At 44.1% G+C, this 21,211-nt stretch overlaps 1 protein-coding gene across 3 annotated transcripts in view; it reads right to left on the bottom strand.

Moving 5' to 3' along the window:
* CDH17 (cadherin 17) overlaps positions 1-21,211 on the bottom strand; it is a 68,519-nt gene that overhangs the window by 8,760 nt on the left and 38,548 nt on the right. For all 3 annotated transcript variants that reach the window (XM_006111011.4, XM_025182562.2, XM_075920371.1), the window contains 5 exons: positions 20,136-20,286; positions 16,229-16,444; positions 14,761-14,837; positions 12,483-12,674; positions 7,282-7,526 (listed from right to left, as the gene is read on the bottom strand). In XM_006111011.4, coding sequence (XP_006111073.2) covers positions 7,282-7,526; positions 12,483-12,674; positions 14,761-14,837; positions 16,229-16,444; positions 20,136-20,286 — 881 coding nt within the window. The remainder of the gene's footprint in view (positions 1-7,281; positions 7,527-12,482; positions 12,675-14,760; positions 14,838-16,228; positions 16,445-20,135; positions 20,287-21,211) is intronic.

The raw sequence follows: 21,211 nt of genomic DNA, 5'->3' as shown, positions 1-21,211 counted from the left end.
TGAATCCATTTCATAAGCTTTACACTTGCTTCATTTAGAAGACAAGCAAGTAGAAGGGCCTTAACCTTACTGCCAAGCAACAGGGAGTATGATGCTCCTTATTATAGGATAGAGACTAAAAAGTGTTTGTACCTGTATATGCTACCAGGGCGGAGGAAGGGTTAGTATGAGGAACAGTAATAGAAGAAACATGTAGAAAAACTAGACAAGGTGGAATCTCTCTATAACGGCAGAGAGTAAGGAGGATCAGGGCAAAACTGGGAGGCAAGGTCAAATCAGTATCTCAGATGCCTATATACAAATGCGAGAAGCATGGGAAATAAGCAGGAAGAACTGGAAGTGCTAATAAATAAGTACAATTATGACATTGTTGGCATCACAGAAACTTGGTGGGATAATACACATGATTGGAATGTTTGTATGGAAGGGTACATCTTGCTCAGGAAGGATAGACAGGGAAAAAAGGGAGGAGGTGTTGCCTTATATATTAAAAATGAACACATTTGGAGTGAGGTGGAGATGGACATAGGAGACGGAAGTGTTGAGAGTCTCTGGGTTAGGCTAAAAGGGATTAAAAACAAGGGTGATATCATGCTAGGAGTCTACTACAGGCCACCTACCCAGGTGGAAGAAGTGGATAAGGTTTTTTTTAAACAAGTAACAATATCATCCAAAGCCCAAGACTTGGTGGTGATGGGGGACTTCAACTATCCAGATAAATGTTGGGAAAATAACATAGCGGGACACAGGCTATCCAATAAGTTCTTGGACTGCATTGGAGACAACTTTTTATTTCAGAAGGTTGAACAAGCTACCAGGGGGAACAAATAGGGAGGAACTGGTTGAGAATTTGAAAGTGGAAGGCAGCTGGGGTGAAAATGATCATGAAATCATAGAGTTCACAATTCTAAGGAAGGGTAGAAGGGAGAACAGCAAAATAGAGACAATGGATTTCAGGAAAACAGATTTTTGGTAAGCTCAGAGAGCTGATAGGTAAGGTCCCATGGGAATCAAGACTGAGGGGAAAAACAGCTGAGGAGAGTTGGCAGTTTTTCCATGGGACATTATTAAGGGCCCAAAAGCAAGCTATTCTGCTATGTTGGAAAGATAGAAAATATGTCAAAAGACCACCTTGGCTTAACCACGAGATCTTTCATGATCTAAATATAAAAAAGGAGTCGTATAAAAAATAGAAAGTAGGACAAATGACAAAGGATGAATATAGGCAAACAACACAGGAATGCAGGGGCAAGATTAGAAAGGCAAAGGCACAAAATTAGCTCAAACTAGCTACAGGAATAAAGGGAAACAAGAAGGCCTTTTATAAATACGTTAGAAGCAAGAGGAAGACCAAGGACAGGGTAGACCCGCTGGTCAGTGAGGAGGGAAAAACAGTATCAGGAAACTTGGAAATGGCAGAGATGCTTAATGACTTCTTTGTTTCAGTCTTCACCAAGAAGTCTGAAGGAATGCCTAACATAGTGAGTGCTAGTGGGAAGAGGGGCATTTGTGTGCGCCCGGCAAGTGCTCGGGGCTGGCCTGGCCCCGGGCACGTGGCGCATGCCTGGTGCCGGAGCCGGCCCCGGGCACATGGCGCACAGTGAGCGCCGGCCCCGGGAGCACCGCGGATTGGCCACCTGCGCTCTGGGCGCGCAGCGCTTTCAGGGGGCGAGCACTGGCCCCGGGCGCGCGGTGCTTGGGGGGGGGAAGAGCACTGGCCCTGGGCGCGTGGCACTTGGCGGGGGGAGCGCCGGCCCTGGGCGCGCGGCACTTGGAGGGGGCACCGGCCCCAGGCACGTGGCTATGGGGGGGCCCCGCCCCCGGGCATGCGGCTATGGGGGGGGCCACACGTGCTCTGGGCGTGCGGCGCTTGGAGGGGGCACCGGCCCCAGACACGCGGCACTTGCGCGGGGGGAGCGCCAGCCCCGGGCGCGCGGCCCTTGGAGGGGGCACCGGCCCCGGGCATGCAGCTATGGGGGGGGCCGCCCATGGGCGCGCAAGTGTCCCCGCCCCCTGGCGCCCTGCGGTCGAACTGCCATGTCCCCTGGCGCCCGGCGGATGAACAGCCACGCCCCCCTGGCGCCCGGCAACCTCAAATGGTTGGGGACCACTGGTTTAGAAGATAAAATAAAAAAAGAACAAGTTAAAAATCACCTAGAAAAGTTAGATGCCTGCAAGTCACCAGGGCCTGATGAAATGAATCCTAGAATACTCAAGGAGCTGATAGAAGAGGTATTGAGCCTCTAGCTATCATCTTTGGAAAATCATGGGAGACAGGAGAGATTCCAGAAGACTAGAAAAGAGCAAATATCATGCCAATTTATAAAAAGGGAAATAAGAACAACCCAGGAAACTACAGACCAGTTAGTTTAACTTCTGTGCCAGGGAAGATAATGGAGCAGGTAATTAAGGAAATCATCTGTAAACACTTGGAAGGTAGCAAGGTGATAGGGAACAGCCAGCATGGATTTGTAAAGAACAAATCATGTCAAACCAATCTGATAGCTTTCTTTGATAGGATAACGAGTCTTGTGGATAAGGGAGAAGCGGTGGATGTGGTATACCTAGACTTTAGTAAGGCATTTGATATGGTCTCGCATGACAGTCTTATCAATAAACTAGGTAAATATAACGTAGATGAGGCTACTATAAGGTGGGTGCATAACTGTCTGGATAACCGTACTCAGCAGTTATTAATGGTTCACAATCCTGCTGGAAAGGTATAACAAGTGGGATTCCACAGGGGTCTGTTTTGGGACCGATTCTCTTCAATATCTTCATCAATGATTTAGATATTGGCATAGAAAGTTCACTTATTAAGTTTGCAGATCATACCAAGCCGGGAGGCATTACAACTAATCTGGAGGATAGGGTCATAATTCAAAATGATCTGGACAAATTGGAGAAATGGTACCATGTTTACCATGGAAATGAAAATGCCACGGGGGATATTTAAATCCCCCGCAGATTTGCAATTGCGATGTGTCTCATTAGCATCCCTTTTCCGGAAAGGGATGCCAATGTAGACACAGCCAGCGAGTATGGCTACACTATGGGATAAGGTTAAATTAAGATACACAGTTTCAGCTACGTTAATTCCATAGCTGATGTCAATGTACCTTAGCTTGACTTTTGGCACTGTGCACACTGTAGGAAGTCGAAGGAAGAATACTCTCGCTTCAACTTCCCTTACTCCTCATGAAAGCAGGAAGCATTGACCAGGGTGGCCCCTCAATTCAAATTAGCATATCTTCACTAGACCTGCTAATTCAAACCCTGGAAGATCAACAGCGGCAGCTTCGATCTTCTCTGTAGTGTAGACATAACCTAAGGTGCCATAAGGCCACTTGTTTTTAAAGTTACAGACTAACATAGCTACCTTGCTGAGACTTTTTAGACAAGGTGGATGAGGCAATATCTTTTATTGGGCTGCCTTCTGCTGGTGAGAGAAACTTTCAAGCTTACACAAAGCTCTTCTTCAAGTCTGAGAGACCTTCTAAGAGTTTCATGCAAGCTTGAAGGCTTGTCTTTCTCACCAACAGAAGTTGATCCAATAGAAGATTTTGCCTCATCCACCTTATCTCCCTGTATCCTGGGACTGACAGGGCTACACTACTGTCTGTGAAGAGACATGTATTATAGTCACAAGTTCTGATCATCCTGCTTCAGTATTTATAAGTGATTAACAGTGCAGGGCAAAGAGATACCAGCTGTTACCATGAGTGTTTTCCTTCATACTAATCTATCAGGGGCAGAAAGATTGTCAGTCTGTCCTTAAATCCACTCCCCTAAGTGTCATATTGGCATTCCCACTGAGACAAACCAGTGTAACTAATGGAATCGGTGTAAAATATAGAGCATTCATATGTGTGGTTCTGGGGAGACCTAATTTCAGATTTGTCCTTTTTGTTACTCCACTAGCTTGCTTAATGTTTTGCTCAAAACTAGTTAACCAATTTTTTCCCAAAACCCTCAGTACAAATTATGCAAGGGGAGTGAGAGAGCATTTTTTTGCATCCTAAACAAAGTCTAAGGTTCTGAGAACTGAACTGAAGAAGACTGATTGGAAAAAAAATAAAATCTAATGTATTATTGAAGACCTGTCTTAGCTGTGTTAAATTCTTTGTTTAGTTTCTAGGTGTTCTCTATTGGATAAAAAGCACTATCAAGCGCTATAATGAAATGAAAAGAAATCATTGTCCTCTTGTTTATTCTTAGTCTCCAGCTAAGAATATTTTATACCCAACTCATTCATTATTAATCCTATTTGAAACCACAAATCCAAGCAAAAAGGGTTGTTTTCAAGTCAACATTGCCTTTCTCTGGACATTTACTTTCACCTATTTTCCATTATTACTCTCATTAACCTGGAGCTCTATTGGAATTATTCTTGCTATAATACAGATACATATGTAGCCCACATCCTTGCTGGATGTGGTTCACCATCCCATGTAGTGGCATTTAGACTACTTACAGAGACGAAGAATGAATTTGTTCTACAGCTTTAACTGTGAGCCAACTGGATTTTAGCTCAAGCTGTAGCAATTCATGCACAAAGCTCCAGAGAGCCCAGGTTCTGTACCGCCTGTCAGTGTTACAAATGGGGGCTCATCTGGGATTTCAACTGGGATGTCTCTGAAGCTTGGGACATGCTTCCTCGGCTAAGGGAAGTGTGTAACCCACACACCTGCTGGATGTGGTTCACTGTCCCAGCTAGCAGCATTTAGGCCTGGTCTACACTAATACCTTAGTCCAAAATAACCCCCCCCCAAATTCGAATTAGTAAGCTGAACTAAGGGGCCATGGAATTTGAACTCTGTACTTCTGCTTTTCATGAGGAATAACACTAATTCTGAACTTGTAATTCCAAAATAATGTTAGTATGGATGCTCTAGTGCCACTAATTTGAACTCTCACAGACACCCAGAGTGCTTCCTGGGGCTCTGAGTACAAGGCAGTGTGTCCACATTAACAGAGCCTGCCTCGGACTGATTTCAATGCTTCCCCATAGTGAGGACACTCAATTAGAATTTGTTAAATTGGGAGTTCATAAATCAAATTTAATAATGTCTAAATAATTTCTTAGTGTAGACATGGCCTCACAGAGAAATAAGAATGAGTTTTCTATACAGCCTTAACTGAGAGCCAGCTGGCTTTTAGCTCAAGCGACAGAGGCTCATGCACTAAGCTCCAGAGGTCCCATCTTTGATTCCATCTGGTGGCATTAGTACAAAAGGCTCTATCTTAGCATTAGCTGCAGAGAGGGCCATATATTGCAATAGAACACACCCAAGCATTTCCATTGTATTATCTTCCACAACTAACTGTAAACTATACATACAGGCAGTCCCCAGGTTACGTACAAGATAGGGACTGTAGGTTTGTTCTTAAGTTGAATCTGTATGTAAGTCGGAACTGGCGTCCAGATTCAGCCGCTGCTGAAAGTGACCGCCAGTTCTGACTTACATACAGATTCAACTTAAGAACCCAAAGCGTCCCCAAGTCAGCTGCTGCTGAAACTGATCAGCGGCTGATTCCAGGAAGCCTGGGGCAGAGCAACTCTGCCTCAGGCTTCCTGTAGTCAGCGCTGGTCAGTTTCAGCAGCGGCTGACTTGGGGACGCCTGGGGCAGAGCAGCTGGGGTGCTGCTGGGTTGCTCCATTAGCACCGCTCCTCGCTCCTCGGCGCTACTGGACCAACCCAGCAGCACCCCAGCTGCTCTGCCCCAGGCGTCCTGATTCAGCCACTGCTGAAACTGACCAGCAGCGGCTGAATCAGGACCTGGGGCAGAGCAGCTGGGGTGCTGCCGGGTTGGTCCAGTAGTGCCCAGAGCGGCGCTGCAGGACCAATCGGCAGCGCCCCAGCTGCTCTGCCCCAGGGTCCAAAACAAAAGCCTGGTCTTCTGGGGGGTGGGCACACTAGCTGCGCCCCCATGCCCCCAGCAGACCAGGGACACAGGGAGCAGAGCCGCAGCGGCAGCGGGGTGCCGCGCCTCTGAGGCTTTGCTCTGGCAAAGTCTCAGAGGCGCGGGACCCCGCCGCGACTGCGGCTTCAGTCCCGGTGCCTGTGGTCTGCTGGGGACGGTCCCCAGCAGACCACGGGCACCGGGACTGAAGCCGCAGCCGCGGCGGGGTCCCGCGCCTCTGAGACTTTGCCAGAGCAAAGCCTCAGAGGCGCGGGAACCCGCCACTGCTGCGCCACTGCTGACGGTCCCCAGCAGACCACAGGCACCGGGACTGAAGCCGCAGCAGCGGCAGTTCCTGCGCTTCTGAGGCTTTGCTCTGGCAAAGCCTCAGAAGCGCGGGAACCCGCCCGGTGCCCCTGGTCTGCTGGAGACGGTCTCCAGCAGACCAGGGGCACCGGAGCAGCTTACGAATGGGGCTTTCTCGCCCCAGAGCTCGCAGGTAGCAATCTGCCACCTCGACCTCCGGGGCGAGAAAGCCCCGTTCGTAAGTGCGGATCCGACATAAGTCGGATCCGCGTAAGTCGGGGACTGCCTGTATATACAAAAAATGGTTGCATTTCCTTGTACTCCGTGTTGGAATGTTCCTCTTCCTAGTATATATGTTCTATTACTTTTTGTCACCAAAGGTGTGGGGAGTCACTGAGCCCTCCACCCCCATCTGCAGTCACATGTGACTCTCAGCCAGCCCATGGAACAGAAGGTTTATTAGTTCCCAGGGGCACAGTGTAGAACAGACTTGTCAGCACAGGGACCAGGAGCAGTCCATCTTGGGAAGAGGGGAACCCAAAGCCAGGGCCCTGGGTCCCCACCCTGTATCCTAAGCCAGCCAAGACCAACTCACACACTTAGCAACCAGTCCCAACCCTACAGGCAGCCCCACTTCCTCCTTTGTCCAGCTTTCTGAGTAAAAGGTGTCACCTGGTCACACACCCCTCCCAGGCTCATGTTACAGTGAGCCTGGGCCATGGTGTATGTGCTGGCCTGGGCACACTAGAGCAGTCTTCCCTCAGTGAGAGTCACACCCAAAATTCCCATCCCCATCCAGTCACAGTGCCCAAGGAAACTGAGGTACACACAAACTGTTACTACAGAACAGTATGAGACAGTAGAAATCACATGCAACATAACAAAGTGAACACAGCGAATACAATCCCCACTTCGTCACACTCTCTACCACAGCTTTTCAATCTAAACACTCACTGGCTCAGGCCTAGACGAACAATAGATCTGAGAATCACAGTAAATGCTAAAAATACAAATAAATAGAAGGATGGGTTGGGTTTTTTTGGTTGTGGGTATTTGTGGATTTTGTTTTACCTTATCTTGCTTCCCTCAGGATCATTGGCCGTCACTGTCGTCACCAATGTGCCTACAGTAACATCTTCAAATGTATCTCCTATATAAATGTTCTTGGAGAAAACTGGCGCTTCATCCATGTTCACCACAACTACTCTGAAATAAGCAGTGGAGCTTGAATTATACTGTACTCCATGCACCAAAGGTTCTGGATTTGTGGCATTGACTGTCAGGTTGTACTCTGGAGACATTTCAAAATCAAGAACCTGGGGAAATGCGGAGAGATTGCAATAAACAGTTGTTTCACTGTTCTCTTCAGTAAGATAAATGGTTGAGGAATCTTTCATGTATGCCAATAAGCTCCAGATCATTTGATCATTTTCATCCCTGGTGCAATTAGAAGCAAAATGGAGGGTATTCTCAATGCTGAAGATAAGTTAAGAAGTTAAAAGTAAATCTTTCAAGTAATCTACTGATTATCTCCTAATGCCAAGCCAACAGACACAATGGTAACATCTCCCCCGCATATCTTAGGTAATGAAGAAATATGGTAGACTCATCGGCTGTGTCTACACTGGCATGAATTTCTGGAAATGCTTAAAACGGAATACTATTCCGTTTTCAGTTTTTCCGGAAAAGGAGCATCTACATTGGCAGGCTGCTTTTCCGGAAAAGCCCTTTTTCCGGAAAAGCGTCTGTGGCCAATGTAGACGCGCTGTGTCTACACTGGGCCACTTATTCCAGAAAATCAGCCGCTTTTCCGGAATAAGCTGCGAGCTGTCTACACTGGCCCTTGAATTTCCGGAAAAGCAACAACGCTCTACTGTACAAAATCAGCCACTATTCCAGAAAAGCTACGCTGCTCCCGCTCGGGCATAAGTCCTTATTCCGGAACACTGTTCCGGAAAAGGGCCAGTGTAGACAGCCCAGTAGTCTTTTCCGGAAAAAAGCCCCGATCTCGAAAATGACAATCGGGGCTCTTTTCTGGAAAAGCGCATCTACATTGGCCACAGATGCTTTTCCGGAAAAAGGGTTTTTCCGGAAAAGCAGCCTGCCAATGTATACGCTCTTTTTCTGGAAATACTTATAACGAAAACTATTCTGTTTTAAGCATTTCCAGAAATTCATGCCAGTGTAGACACAGCCAGCCAGTATGAAGGAGGAGAACAGGATAGTACTAGAAATAATTATTTTTAAAATGATTAGATCATGGGAGTGTAACATTTCCAAATAATGTACAGGTATCGCAATACTATCTACTGTTACATACAAGACGACCCTGGATCATGATTAGGGCCTGGATCATAATTGTCGGGGTCTCCTGACCCAAAAAGGAGTTGTAGGGAGGAACTACAAATTTATTGTGGAGAGATGGCAGGACTGCCACATTTACTGATGTGCTGCTGCTTAGCGGTGGTGCTGCCTTGAGTGCTGGGCAACTGGAGAGTGACAGCTGCTGGCTGAGATCCCAGCTCTGAAAGCAGAGCCACCAGCAGCACAGAAGCGAGTATGGTAATGCCCATCCTTGTGTGCTGCTGCCTGCAGAGCTAGGCCCCCAGTCCGTTGCTGCCAGATGCCCAGCTCAGAAAGGAGAGCAGAAGCAAAGGTGGCAGAAATACACCACCCCCCATATAACCTTGTGACCTCCCCTGCATCTCCCTTTTGGGTCAGGAACCCCAATTTGAGAAATGCAGTCTTTCCTATGAAATCTGTACAGTACAGGGTAAAAGCACTCAAAAATCTAGGGGTTGACCAGATTTCACAGTGACACATTTTTCATGGCTGTGAAGTGGGTAGGGCCTACCTCATGAATGGTTGAGGTTTTGCGGTTAATAAATACAGTTTTAGTGGTTATGTGACGCCAACAGGAAGACTCAAACCTGGGACCTCTAGTGCTTTGTGCATGAGCCCCTACTTCAGTTTTCCAGTGACCTTGTCATGATATTGCACAACATGTAATATAGTGTCTGTATGTAGAACAAAGGCCACAATACAGCAAGCCATCAAAATATCTTGTGATACATTGTAAGGAAACAGAAGAATTGAATTTAGGAAAACTGCATGTTATCAGCATAACTCCACTGACATCAATGTAAGTCCCAAATAAGGAACAAATGATCTTTGTGTGACTATATTAATGTATTGACAAAACAAGTAGTTTATTTAATTCGATGTTCTAATATAGATTAAAATATAATTTTGAAGCTGTACAGCCAGAGTGGGAAACCTAAGGCTTGGGGAGCCAGATGTGACCCCAGCTTGCCTGAATCCAGCCCTTGAGACTTGGGGCTCCTTCCAGCATTGGGAAGCCTGCACTGGCACTCCAGGCTCCCCATCATCCCACCATGGGGCTGGAGCACACAAAATCTACTAGTCTGGGCCTCACTAGGCTCTGGTGTGCAAAGGGAATGTCTTTCTCCTTCTCAGGCTATGTCTACAATACGAGGGTTTTCCAAAGTAACCTGGGAAAACTCAGCCTTGTCCAGGGAACGCATCTGCTCTTCCATTTTGTTTTTTTGTTATTTGTCTGGAAGAGCAGACACGATCTTTCGGAAGCCCTGTCTTCCTCCTCCCATGAGGAAGAAGGGCTCTTCTGAAAGAGAAGGCTTTTCTGAAATTTGGCCCAGTGTAGATGGGCCAAATTTTGGAAAAGCCTCTTCTGAAAACACTATCAGATAAAGGTATGCAAACTGCGAGGCGCAATTTGCGTACCTTTTTCCAATACATCGGTGTAGTGTAGACATAGCCTCAGTCAGGGTCACATCAGTGAGGGTTTGATTTTTCTTTTTTCCTTCTCACTTCTGTGTAGCCCCTGAGTCTTTTGTGGGTCAGCGGCCCGCAACCCAAAAAAGGTTTCCCATCCTTGCTGTATAGATTTTGCCTCCAATAAAGAGAGATGGATTACAGGTACCATATTTGGTGTAATAGTGATAAAAAATATTCTGATTTTGAAGGACAAAATCCCATCTCTTCGTGGGTAACTTGCCCGGATATCAAGACCCTTTTCTGTGTAGTTCTCTACAAACTATTACCATCTTTTACCAACTATTACCAGCTGACCGCGCGCTCCGCGGCTTGGCTCTGCTTTGCTCTGCTTTGCCCCCCCCCCCATCCCCCTGGTCAGCAGAGCCCCCCGTCCCCCTGGTCTGCAGACCAGGGGAATGGGGGGGGGGGCAAAGCAGAGCCAAGCCGCGGAGCACGCGGCCAGCTGACAGCCCAGACGCAAAGCAGCGTGTTCCGCCGCCCGCGTGTTCCACCGCTTTGCTTCCTCTCCCTGGTCTGCTGGAGACCAGGGAGAGGAAGGGCCCCGTTCGTAACTGCGGATCCGACATAAGTCGGATCCGCGTAACTCGGGGACTGCCTGTATCTTTTTTTGGTTAGTCTCTAAGGTGCTACAGGACTGTTGTTGTTTTTTAAGTTTTTTTAGTTACAGATTGACACGGCTACCCCTCTGAGATTTTTATTACCATCTTTGTTAAATGGTATGTGACACAGAGCTGGGATACACTTAACACTTGAACACACTTTTTGCTATGCCACAGCCATTTTATAAAGAGTTATAGATATTCTTGGAGATTCAGTTAGAAGTTTTCATTATATGTTAGGCTTTCACCTATTTCTTTCTCTCTTTTTTTTTCATTTTTCTTAGCATGCGGGTAGTTTAATTATCACTTCTGAACAGGGCTGGATTAAGGTTATGAGTTACCTAAGATTACAAGGAAGGAAGGAGGGGCCTAAGTATGAATTAAATATTACAAAAAATTATGAAGTCATCAAACATTTGTCTATATACATATTTATGTAAAATTAACCCATTTATTCTATTCTCACTACACTCCATTTTTCCCACTTTAGCTGTGGCAAAGTCATAAATGATGCCATCATATTTGACAATTTCATTCTCAGTGCTCTAGAGGGACAAAGCACTGAGATGCTCTTCACTCGTGGTGGATTGGAGGACATTTTTTATCCTTGTTAGAAAAGAAAAGGAATGTTGTCCACTATAATGATGCTTATTAGTGACAAATGCAGCTGTAATGCAGTTTTTACATTTGGGAAACATTCTGTCACACTGGATTCCATAGTAACTTGGTACACCCAAATAGATAAGCTTCTGTCATCTTTTCTATCTATATCTGAAAGTGATGTAGCCACAGTTCCCAGCCTAGTTTGAGGAGCTCAGCTGGGGCGTTGTACTACAGGAGGAGGTGAGCGCGCTCCCAGCTGGGCTCCTGGAGCTCTCTTGCAGGCTCCTGTGCTAAGCAGCAGGCAGGTGAAAGGAGATGGCTGGGGGCATGCAGCGCGCTGGTCCAGGGCTCCCTGAGCTCTGCGCCATTCTTCCCCAGAGCCATTTAGGAAGGGCAGAAGTGTCTGAAGCCTTCCTGCCTGATTCCTATCAATGCTGCCTGTTGCTTGCTGTTTCCCTTCCATCACTGTCCGGGGGCGAGAGGGAGCTACTTCTAAGCCACAGGGGGCAGCTTTGCCTTGTCTTCTTGCTCGCATGAGTGCTCCAGGCTCCAGCAGGACTATGTGAGCAAGCTCACTCATCCTCCCTCACCCGGCCTGGCCCTGCTGCCTGCCTGAGCACGAGGGCCTAAACAGTGGGAGGGCCTAAGGCTATATATAGCCTTATTGACCGAATGGCTAATCTGGCCCTACTTCTGAAGCCACTTTATTGGCAACTTCCTTCCAGGTCAATATTCAAAGCTTTAGATCACTGCCTTATAATGGGTAGGGGAGCTAACACACTCACTGGACCCCTGGGCAAGCTGCGGGGGGCGGGGGCAGCTCTGCACAGCTGGAAGGGGCAGGGCCTTGGGCGGAAGCGGCAAGGTAAGCAGCAGGCCCGCAACACTGCCCAGACTCCCCCTGCGGTCCCCCAGTGCTGTCCAGAGTGCACCTCCTGGAGGTCTGGCAGAGATGTAAAGGGCCCAGGGCTCCAGCTGCCACTACTGCTGCAGTAGAGGAGGTGATGGCTAAAAGCCCCATGCCCTTTTAAATGACTACACCCTGAGGCATGTGTCCCTTTTGTCCCCTTCTGTCAGCAGGCCCACAATGGAGGCACCGATGAGACACATTTTAAGTTGTGTTTTCTGGAGATCCCTAATCCCTCAGAAGGCAGTTAAAAGAAAAAAAAATACTGTGTGTTCTTTAAGAACAAAAAATAAAGCTAAAAAAATACCTGTACTGCTGTAATGTAGGAATTAAAGAAATCCACTTACCTTGTTAAGCTTGACGTATCCCCTATTTGTTTGGGGATCTGTCTCTATAATAAAGATTTTGTTCTGGTCTCCCCCTTCAATTTTGTAAATGATTTCAGAGCTCCCAGTGAAAGGTTCATCAGCATCTGCAGCTTGAATTTCCAGTATTACTTTTCCTACTGGAGTATCTTCAGAAATATTCCAAATACCGTACTAAGGAGGAAAAAATAATGGAAACATGCAACATCAGGAACCGTTCAAAGAAATGAGTTTCAGAGCTCCAACTTAGTTATTAATGTGTTCAGGAAGTAGAGAAATAGTTTCTCTATTTATAGATGAGGCATAAAGAGCGGCATAATGATTCTAAGATTCTCAAAGGTACCTACTAATGAAAGTTAACACTTCCATGTCTTTAAGGGTGTGGGCCTAAATGACTTGACTAAAGTCATACAGAAAAGTTGTGGCAGAACCAGGTATTCCACCCACTCTTCTGAGTCTTAATCCAGTTTCATAAAGACATCCATCCTCCTAGTTTAAGTAAACATCTTCTAAATGATAAACTTCAAGAACTGAGTGATGGCAATCGAACAGCTAAGAGTGCCCCATACAATTAGCAAGAATGGGTAGTGGTTGCTAGACCAGCCCAAAAAAGGGAGCAAGAGGACATCCTTGCATTCTGGTTCTGAGCTAGGTGGGTGCATTCTATCTCCATAATTATTTCAATTATATAAGTCCCAAATGTTTGGGCACTATGTGAAAGAAATTGATTTTTCCCTTAAATCCTCTATTAAACATGATTTTAAATTACTTCTTTGATTTCACCTTAAATCATTCTTTAATTAAAAGTGCCCATTTGAAATTTCTAGGCTCTTGTACAAATCTCATATAAAAGATATATTGGACTAATGTCAACAACAACAACAAAAAATCCTCCTGAACTGCCAACATGCTTCTTTAAGGTTTTTTCCTTAACACTTGAATTAATTTACAAAAATAAGAAATATTTCTCATGCAAGCAGTGTTTAGAGTGATTTTTTTTAATTTATAAAAGATTGTATCTTTTAAATAGATCATAATTATAAATATGTATTTGTATGGTTCATATTGCTATTATTATTTCAGGAAAGAAATTGCAGAATATTATTTAATTGAAATCATGCATCTGAAAAATTGTGTCCAGGAGCTACAAAGTTGCACCAGTTACAGGTGTAACAGATTGGTGTAATCTGGCCTTTGCCTCAAATAACTTGTTACATTTTTTTCAATAATTATTTTATTAAAAACCTTGTAGTCTAGAAACTGAAGAGAGGTTGCCAGGTTCAAATATATATTTACATAACAGTATTTCTATATTACTAGTAGCAATTTAGATTATTAGAATTGAGCAAACTTTCAAAATGTAATGTATTCTTCACCATTCATGCTCTTTGTTCAGTTTTTGCACTTTCCCTTTGCAGAAAGGAGATAGACTGGTCAGTTTCACTTGTAATTACAGTTAATTTGACTTTCTGGTGCATAGGCACTAGTGTTATTTTTGCAATGGTACTGAGGGAAAGCCTTAAATCCATTACATTTTTTTACATTAAGACATTTTAATCCATTTCATTTCCACTTTCTCCCCCCCCCCCCGTCCCCTTACTAAAACCTAAATTTCAGACCTGAATTCCCAATATTATCTCTTTAAATGAGCAGTATACATGTTAACTTATTTTCGTACTTTAGAATGCACTATCATACAGATTTGTGTATGTCGATCTATTTACTGCAACTATTTAGATCTCATACACAGGCCTTGCTGCCCTATAATAATGTTATCTCTATGCTCACTAGCAGCCTTAACCAATGGCCACTGTAGTTAAAGGCAAGACTCCTAGGGTATGTCTACACTACCCCGCTAGTTCGAACTAGCGGGGTAATGTAGGCATACCGCACTTGCAAATGAAGCCCGGGATTTGAATTTCCCGGGCTTCATTTGCATAAGAAGGTGGAGGTGTACCGGTAGTTCGGAATAGGAATCCTAGTCCGAACTACCTAGTTCGAGCCCCGTGTAGCTGCGCTGCACGGGGTTCGAACCAGCAGGGTTTTAAAAATGGCGGCTCCCCGCTTATGCAAATGAAGCCTGGGAAATTCAAATCCCGGGCTTCATTTGCAAGTGTGGTATGCCTATATTACCATCCTAGTTCGAACTAGGAGGGTAGTGTAGACATACCCTATAGACTTCAGTGGCACTGGGTCTGGCCATAGGTTTACTTAAAGTTTGTCCTTCAACATTGAAAACAATATTGTGAGGAATACTCACGTCCGATTTTTCAAAGATGGGAATCTGATCATTGATGTCAATGACGTTTATTTTCACATCACACAATGTTGTGAACACTACAAAACAGAACAAAGCAGCATCACAAGCAACTTCTCTGCAGAAAACCTGAGAGTTTTTCCCAGGTGTCCACAATGTGACAGACATTGTACAAGCATATAAAGTGGCAATACAATAACGTAGCAATTGAAGCAAAATCCTATAGTTTTCAGAAAGACTGGCCACAAAATATTGAGAGTCACAATTAGTTCACACTTTGAGGCAGATTCCCTCAGTCTCTCCTTGCCTCTTCCTAGTTGTCTCTCAATATTTCCTCTGTCCGTACTCTTATTCCTTTTCCTAAATTTATTTTAACCCAATCCATGATCAGGAACAAGAATATAATGAATTGTCTGTGTTTTTCATAACATGGAGAGTACAAGGAGACTTTCCCTCTCCCACCCAGAGGTCTCAGTCTTGTTTTCCCTATGTGGGTCATCAGAGAGCATTCTGATCTTTGCTTGTAGTTGGCCAAAACCAGCTATAATTAGCAGAATGCTAATCTGAGAACTCAGACAGCAGCAGACCTCACAATCTTGTTTTAAATCCAGGAATGTGCCACAGATGGCAAAAGTACTTAGAAGTTGGTTTTATGGGACCTACAGGTTTGCTCTGGTTACATTATTCAGACATAGTCAAATCCCAGTATCTTCATCAAGTAACCTAAACCAAGGCTCAGGGAATCTCCTAAACAAAGTAGTTAAGATATCATTAAAAATGAGCTTGCAAAACCAACAACTAAGCATTTTGAAGTTCTGTCATTTGTTTAAACCAGGCTGTTTCACTAAGGTAAGAGAAATGTAATCCTGTTTTCTCTATGTGCTTCTATCTCCCATGGAGGTCAATGCAAATTCTGTAAGTTTTGCTTGGCTAAGAACTTCAGAATGAAGCCCTTAATCTTCAATGGAAAAATGTACGTACTTTCCATTCAGTTAACCATCAGGGATTTCTGAACTCTTGGATAATGGGTCTTGCAAAACCTTTCTGAAGATGAACTTTTGTTCTGAATGTTTGTATAAACCATCTGGACTCTCTGGCCAGCTGCATGGAACTCACTGAAGTTTCTCCAATGAGACATTCGTAGTGGAGATAAGCCCTAATAAGGCTTTCCGGTAAAACCAGTGGAAACATCACAATTTTTGCAGCCCCTTCAAAAATTCCCTTGCAGAAGAAAACCTCTTATGGTAGAATTCTAGTAAACCCTGTGCCTTAGTGCTTGCTGAATTCAGTTCTCTGTGTGTCTTTAAGTAATTAAGTACAATTCAGAAAGAAGAGCAGCCCTCAATACTGCTGCTTGCTGTAATGCAAAACCCTTAATCACTTAACATGAACATCTTGGATACTAAACACTGAAACAGGAAGGCTGCCGGAAAGAAATTATTTCAATGTGTGATGGGCTGTCTCTACTGACCTTTATCTGTCACCTCTACAGTCACAGAATAATTCGAAATTATCCTCTTGTTTAATGAAGCTCTAGTTAACTGGAAAGTCCCAGCTTCTTGCTGGATAATAAAGAGGTTATCAAAAGGGATTTTGGGAATCTGGTCCACAATACGGAACTGCAGGCGAGAATTAAGAGTGTCTTCTTTATCCATGTCTGTTGCATGAAGAGTTCCAATATTACTCCCTATGATCAAGGAAAGAATTAAATCAGTTAAGGTACATCTACACTGTGGCGCTATTTCAGGATACTTCCGCTATTTTGGGATACTTCCAAAATAGCTATTCTGAGTCATTGAAACAAGACCGTTATTTCAAAATATTACAGGCTCACTATTCCAACATTCCCTTATCCCACAAGGATTAAGGGACATTTTGGAATAGTGGTTTATTTAGAAATTGACTTGAAATAAGCTATTCAATGTGTGTAGCTAAAATTACATAGCTTATTTTCAGCTAAAGGAGCAGTGTAGATGCACCTTTAGATAACATCTATCAATGTACATTTGCTTCCCCCTAAATAAAATACTATGGACAATGCTGCTAGTATGACTATTATTGATACCATAAACATGCCAATTGCCTGGGAAATACCATTTGCAGTGTTGTCATAGCTATGTCTGTCCCAAGATATTACACAGACAAGGTGGACGAGTGTGAAGGGCTTCACTCACCACAAAGGGCCCCTCTTTGTGGTCCCACATTGTGGATTAGCTCCACATAGGTCTGATGCCACATTCTTTACAACATGACTTTTTTCCAGAACTCAGGGTGTTCTTTGTGAGACAGCCCTGCAGCCAGGTCACTATACTCCTCCCCTTCTGGAGTAACAAAGTCTTTCCAGAACAGCTTGTCCAGGGAGCATTTTTGCCACTCCTGTGCCACTTCCCAGTAACTGGTAGGAGAACCCAGAACTTCCTTCTACACTGGGTTCCAGCGCAGGGGCCCTACAAGAAGCAGCCCAAGTCTGCATAGTCATAAGAACATACATAAAAATGGCCATACTGGGTCAGACCAATGGTCCATCTAGCCCAGTATCCTGTCTTGCCGACAGGAACCTATACCAGGTGCCCCTGAGGGAGGGAACACAACAGGTAATCCTCACATGATCCTCTTGTTGCTGTTTCCCTGGGCTGTTTCACTAGCCCTCTCAGCTTTCCTTTCCCAATAACTCCTCTGGGGTTGACCCTTCTTCTAGGTCTAGAATCCCAGGGCTCATTATCCCTACTAGGTTTTCATCTTCCATCGTCTCCGCTCCCAGAGGAAGACTGCAGGCTCCCTGCAGCCTCCTACAGCAAACTCCCTGGCTTTATAGCCAGCTGTGATTCTTGTTCATTTAGGCCTGACTGTCCCTCCAGATGCAGCCAAGTACACTAGCTGGCCTCTCAGTCTCATATTAACCCTTTCAAGGCTTGTGTGAGGTAGGCACCCCATCACGGTGACTTATTTTATTGTACCAATTTCTGTTGGTGCAAGATTGGGAACTTAAATTCATAACTTTGCTAAACACTAAAAATCATGGTTTTAATAATTATATCAGCTCTATAGTTTATTGCAACAACCTATAATCCACAAAGCCCCCTCTTTTGTCCTATGACTGCAGAGGTGTTAAGCGGCCACTTCACTTTGACTGGTGCCTTACATATGTGTGAACTATCTGTGCTAAACAATCTGTTCCACACTCTATTTAATTCTGACTCTCTAAATATCTTTCCCAGGCCTGAAGAAGAGCTCTATCTAGTTCAAAAGCTTGTGTCCTTCACCAGCAGAAGTTGGTTCAATAAAAGATGTTACCTGACCCACCTTGACTCTGGAAAACACTGTAAAGAAACACAATACTTTATATTAAAACTATGTATTAGCTCAGTCAACTGTTATGGGGCTGTTGTTGGAATTATGACACGCAATTCTATGGCCTGTATATGCAAGAAGTTAGAGAAAATTATCATAAAGGGCCCTTCAGGCCTTAAAATCTCTGCATAAGTAATGTAGTCTTATGGACAGATTTCACTTACATCGGGGAGATCGGGAGAGATCCCGGATGATTGGAAAAAGACAAATGTAGTGCCCCTCTTCAAAAAAGGGAAGAAGGACGATCCAGGGAACTATAGACCAGTCAGTCTTACCTCAGTTCCTGGAAAAATCAGGGAAGGGATACTTAAGGAATCCATTTTGAGGCACTTGGAAGAGGGGAAAGTGATCAGGAATAGTCAGCATGGATTCACAAGGGGCAAGTCATGCCTGACCAATCTGATTAGCTTCTATGATGAGGTAAATGGCTCTGTAGATGTGGGAAAGTCAGTAGATATCATATACCTTGACTTTAGCAAGGCTTTTGATACAGTCTCCCACAATATTCTTGCCAGCAAGTTAAGAGAATGTGGATTGGATAAATGGACAGTAAGATGGATAGAAAATTGGCTAGAAGGTTGGGCCCAGCGAGTAGTGCTCAACAGCTTGATGTCAGGATGGCGGTCAGTTTCTAGCGGAGTGCCCCAAGGTTCGGTTCTAGGACTGGTTTTGTTCAATATCTTTATTAATGACCTGTATATGGGGATGGATTGCACCTTCAGCAAGTTTGAGGATGACACTAAGCTAGGGAGAGAGGTAGATACACACAAGGGCAGAGATAGGGTCCAGAGAGACTTAGATAAATTGGAGGATTAGGCCACAAAAAATCTAATGAGGTTCAACAAGGACAAGTGCAGAGTCCTGCACTTGGGACGGAAGAATCCCAAGCATTGTTACAGGCTGGAGACCAACCACCTAAGTAGTAGTTCTGCAGAAAAGGACCTGGGGATTACAGTGGATGAGAAGCTGGATATGAGTCAGCAGTGTGCCCTTGTAGCCAAGAAGGCTAATGGCATATTAGGTTGCATTAGGAGGAACATTGCCAGTAGATCCAGAAATGTAATTATTCCCCTTTATTCGGCTCTTGTGAGGCCACATCTGGAGTAGTGTGTCCAGTTCTGGGCCCCCCACTACAAAAAGGATGTGGACGCATTGGAGAGGGTCCAGCGGAGAGCAACCAAAATGATTAGGGGGCTGGAATATATGACCTATGAGGAGAGGCTGAGGGAGTTGGGTCAGTTTAGTCTGCAGAAGCGAAGAGTGAGGGGGGATTTGACAGCAGCCTTCAATTTCCTGCAGGGAGGTTCCAAAGAGGATGGAGAAAGGCTGGTCTCAGTAGTGACAGATGGCAGAACAAGGAACAATGGTCTCAAGTTGTGGTGGGAGTAGTCCAGGTTGAATATTAGGAAAAACTATTTCACTAGGAGAGTGGTGAAGCACCGGAATGGGTTACCTAGGGAAGTAGTGGAGTCTCCATCCCTAGAGATTTTTAAGTCTCGGCTTGACAAAGTCCCAGCTGGGTTGATTTAGTTGGGATTGGTCCTGCCTAGGGCAGGGGGCTGGACTTAATGACCGTCTGAGATCTCTTCCATCTCTATGGTTCTATGATTCTATGGTGTAAATAAGAAGTAACTCCATTGAAGTTAATGGAGTTACACCAATGTACTATACACAACAAGGACAGGAGAATGGAAGCACTTTTCAGTGAGAGCAAACAATATTTTTTATCTTAAAAAAGGGAAGCAAATTCTATTGTTAGCCCTGTAGTTGTAAGGAGAGCATAATGGTTTTTTTAAAATGACATTTCTGTTTTACGCATTGAGTATTTGAGTTTTCTGTGACTAGCTTAGCTTCACTGACAATCCAATTTCTAGTCAGTCAGACAATTTGCATGAGTAAGCACAATTCAAAATAAATAAATTTGGCAGAATTGGGCCCTGAAATTGTCAATTCTAATTTTATCAAATGCAAACAATGTTCAGATGGTGAGAATAATTGATATAATAGGTACTTTCATGATATCTTACCTTCTTTTTCATTCTCCTGAACTTCAAATATAGTCAAAGCCTTCTGACACACAGGAGGATTATCATTAATATCTTGAACCAGAACAGTGACTGACAAAGGTCGGTCCAGGTCCACTCCTCCATCATCTTTTGCCGTTGCAAAAAATGAATACTACAATAAAATTGCAATTAGGAATAATAAACAAAAGAACTACAATAGCTTCCATTTAAATGAATCACAAGGAAAACCTTGCTATCAAATAAAAGCTCTTTCTGTGTGTCTTAATAACATTTTCATCTATTTTAATACTAATTACTTATAGCATCTAATAGGGTACTTAAAGCCAAGTTACCTGAATACCTCACAATTCATCAATGAATTTATTCTCCCAACATCCATGAGAGGCTGGAAAACATTATTCTCTCCATTTCACAAATGACTAATTTGCATTCAGAGAGGTGAAGTGCACAAGAAGTCTGTATGAGAGCTGAAACAGAATCTATGAATGAAATCCTGGCATCAATGAAGTCAATGGCATAATTCCATTGATTTCAATAAACTAGGATTTCAACCTGTATCCCCTTCTAATCCCAGTCCAGTGTCTGTTATAATGACAAGACTATTCTTCCTGTCTAGGGCCACAATTTAGGAATTTAAGAATGTGCCTAACTTTAAGCATAAGAAGTCACATTGAAGTGTTTAAAGTTAGGCATTTACTTATGTTCCTTATACATAGGGCCTATGACTGAATTCCCTCCTGGAAATACTTATTCTGCCTTCAGTGAGAAGTACACAAATGATCACCATTTTATTCATTAAATCTCTTTTTCATGCCCCTTCTGATGATGCAATTTTGTGAGGTCAGGGAATTCCCAAGAAAATGCTGACTGTATAGTTAGAGAAAACACACTTAGATATGTTACGGAAAGTATCATTTTTAAAATTAAACACAAAACGCAAAATGGTGAGGGAGATTAAATCCCTTTAAATATGCTAACTGGTCACTATCTAGTATATTGACAATTCTTTCAGTGCCACAAGATGAGTGATTTATAGCCTGTAGTTTTATACATTTTGCAATGATTTTATTGGCCCA

This window comes from Pelodiscus sinensis, chromosome 2 (assembly GCF_049634645.1).
Source record: "Pelodiscus sinensis isolate JC-2024 chromosome 2, ASM4963464v1, whole genome shotgun sequence".
In the NCBI taxonomy this organism is placed as follows: Eukaryota; Metazoa; Chordata; order Testudines; family Trionychidae; genus Pelodiscus; species Pelodiscus sinensis.
Note: the sequence above shows the minus strand (reverse complement) of the source record. Positions and strands in the feature narration are given on the sequence as shown.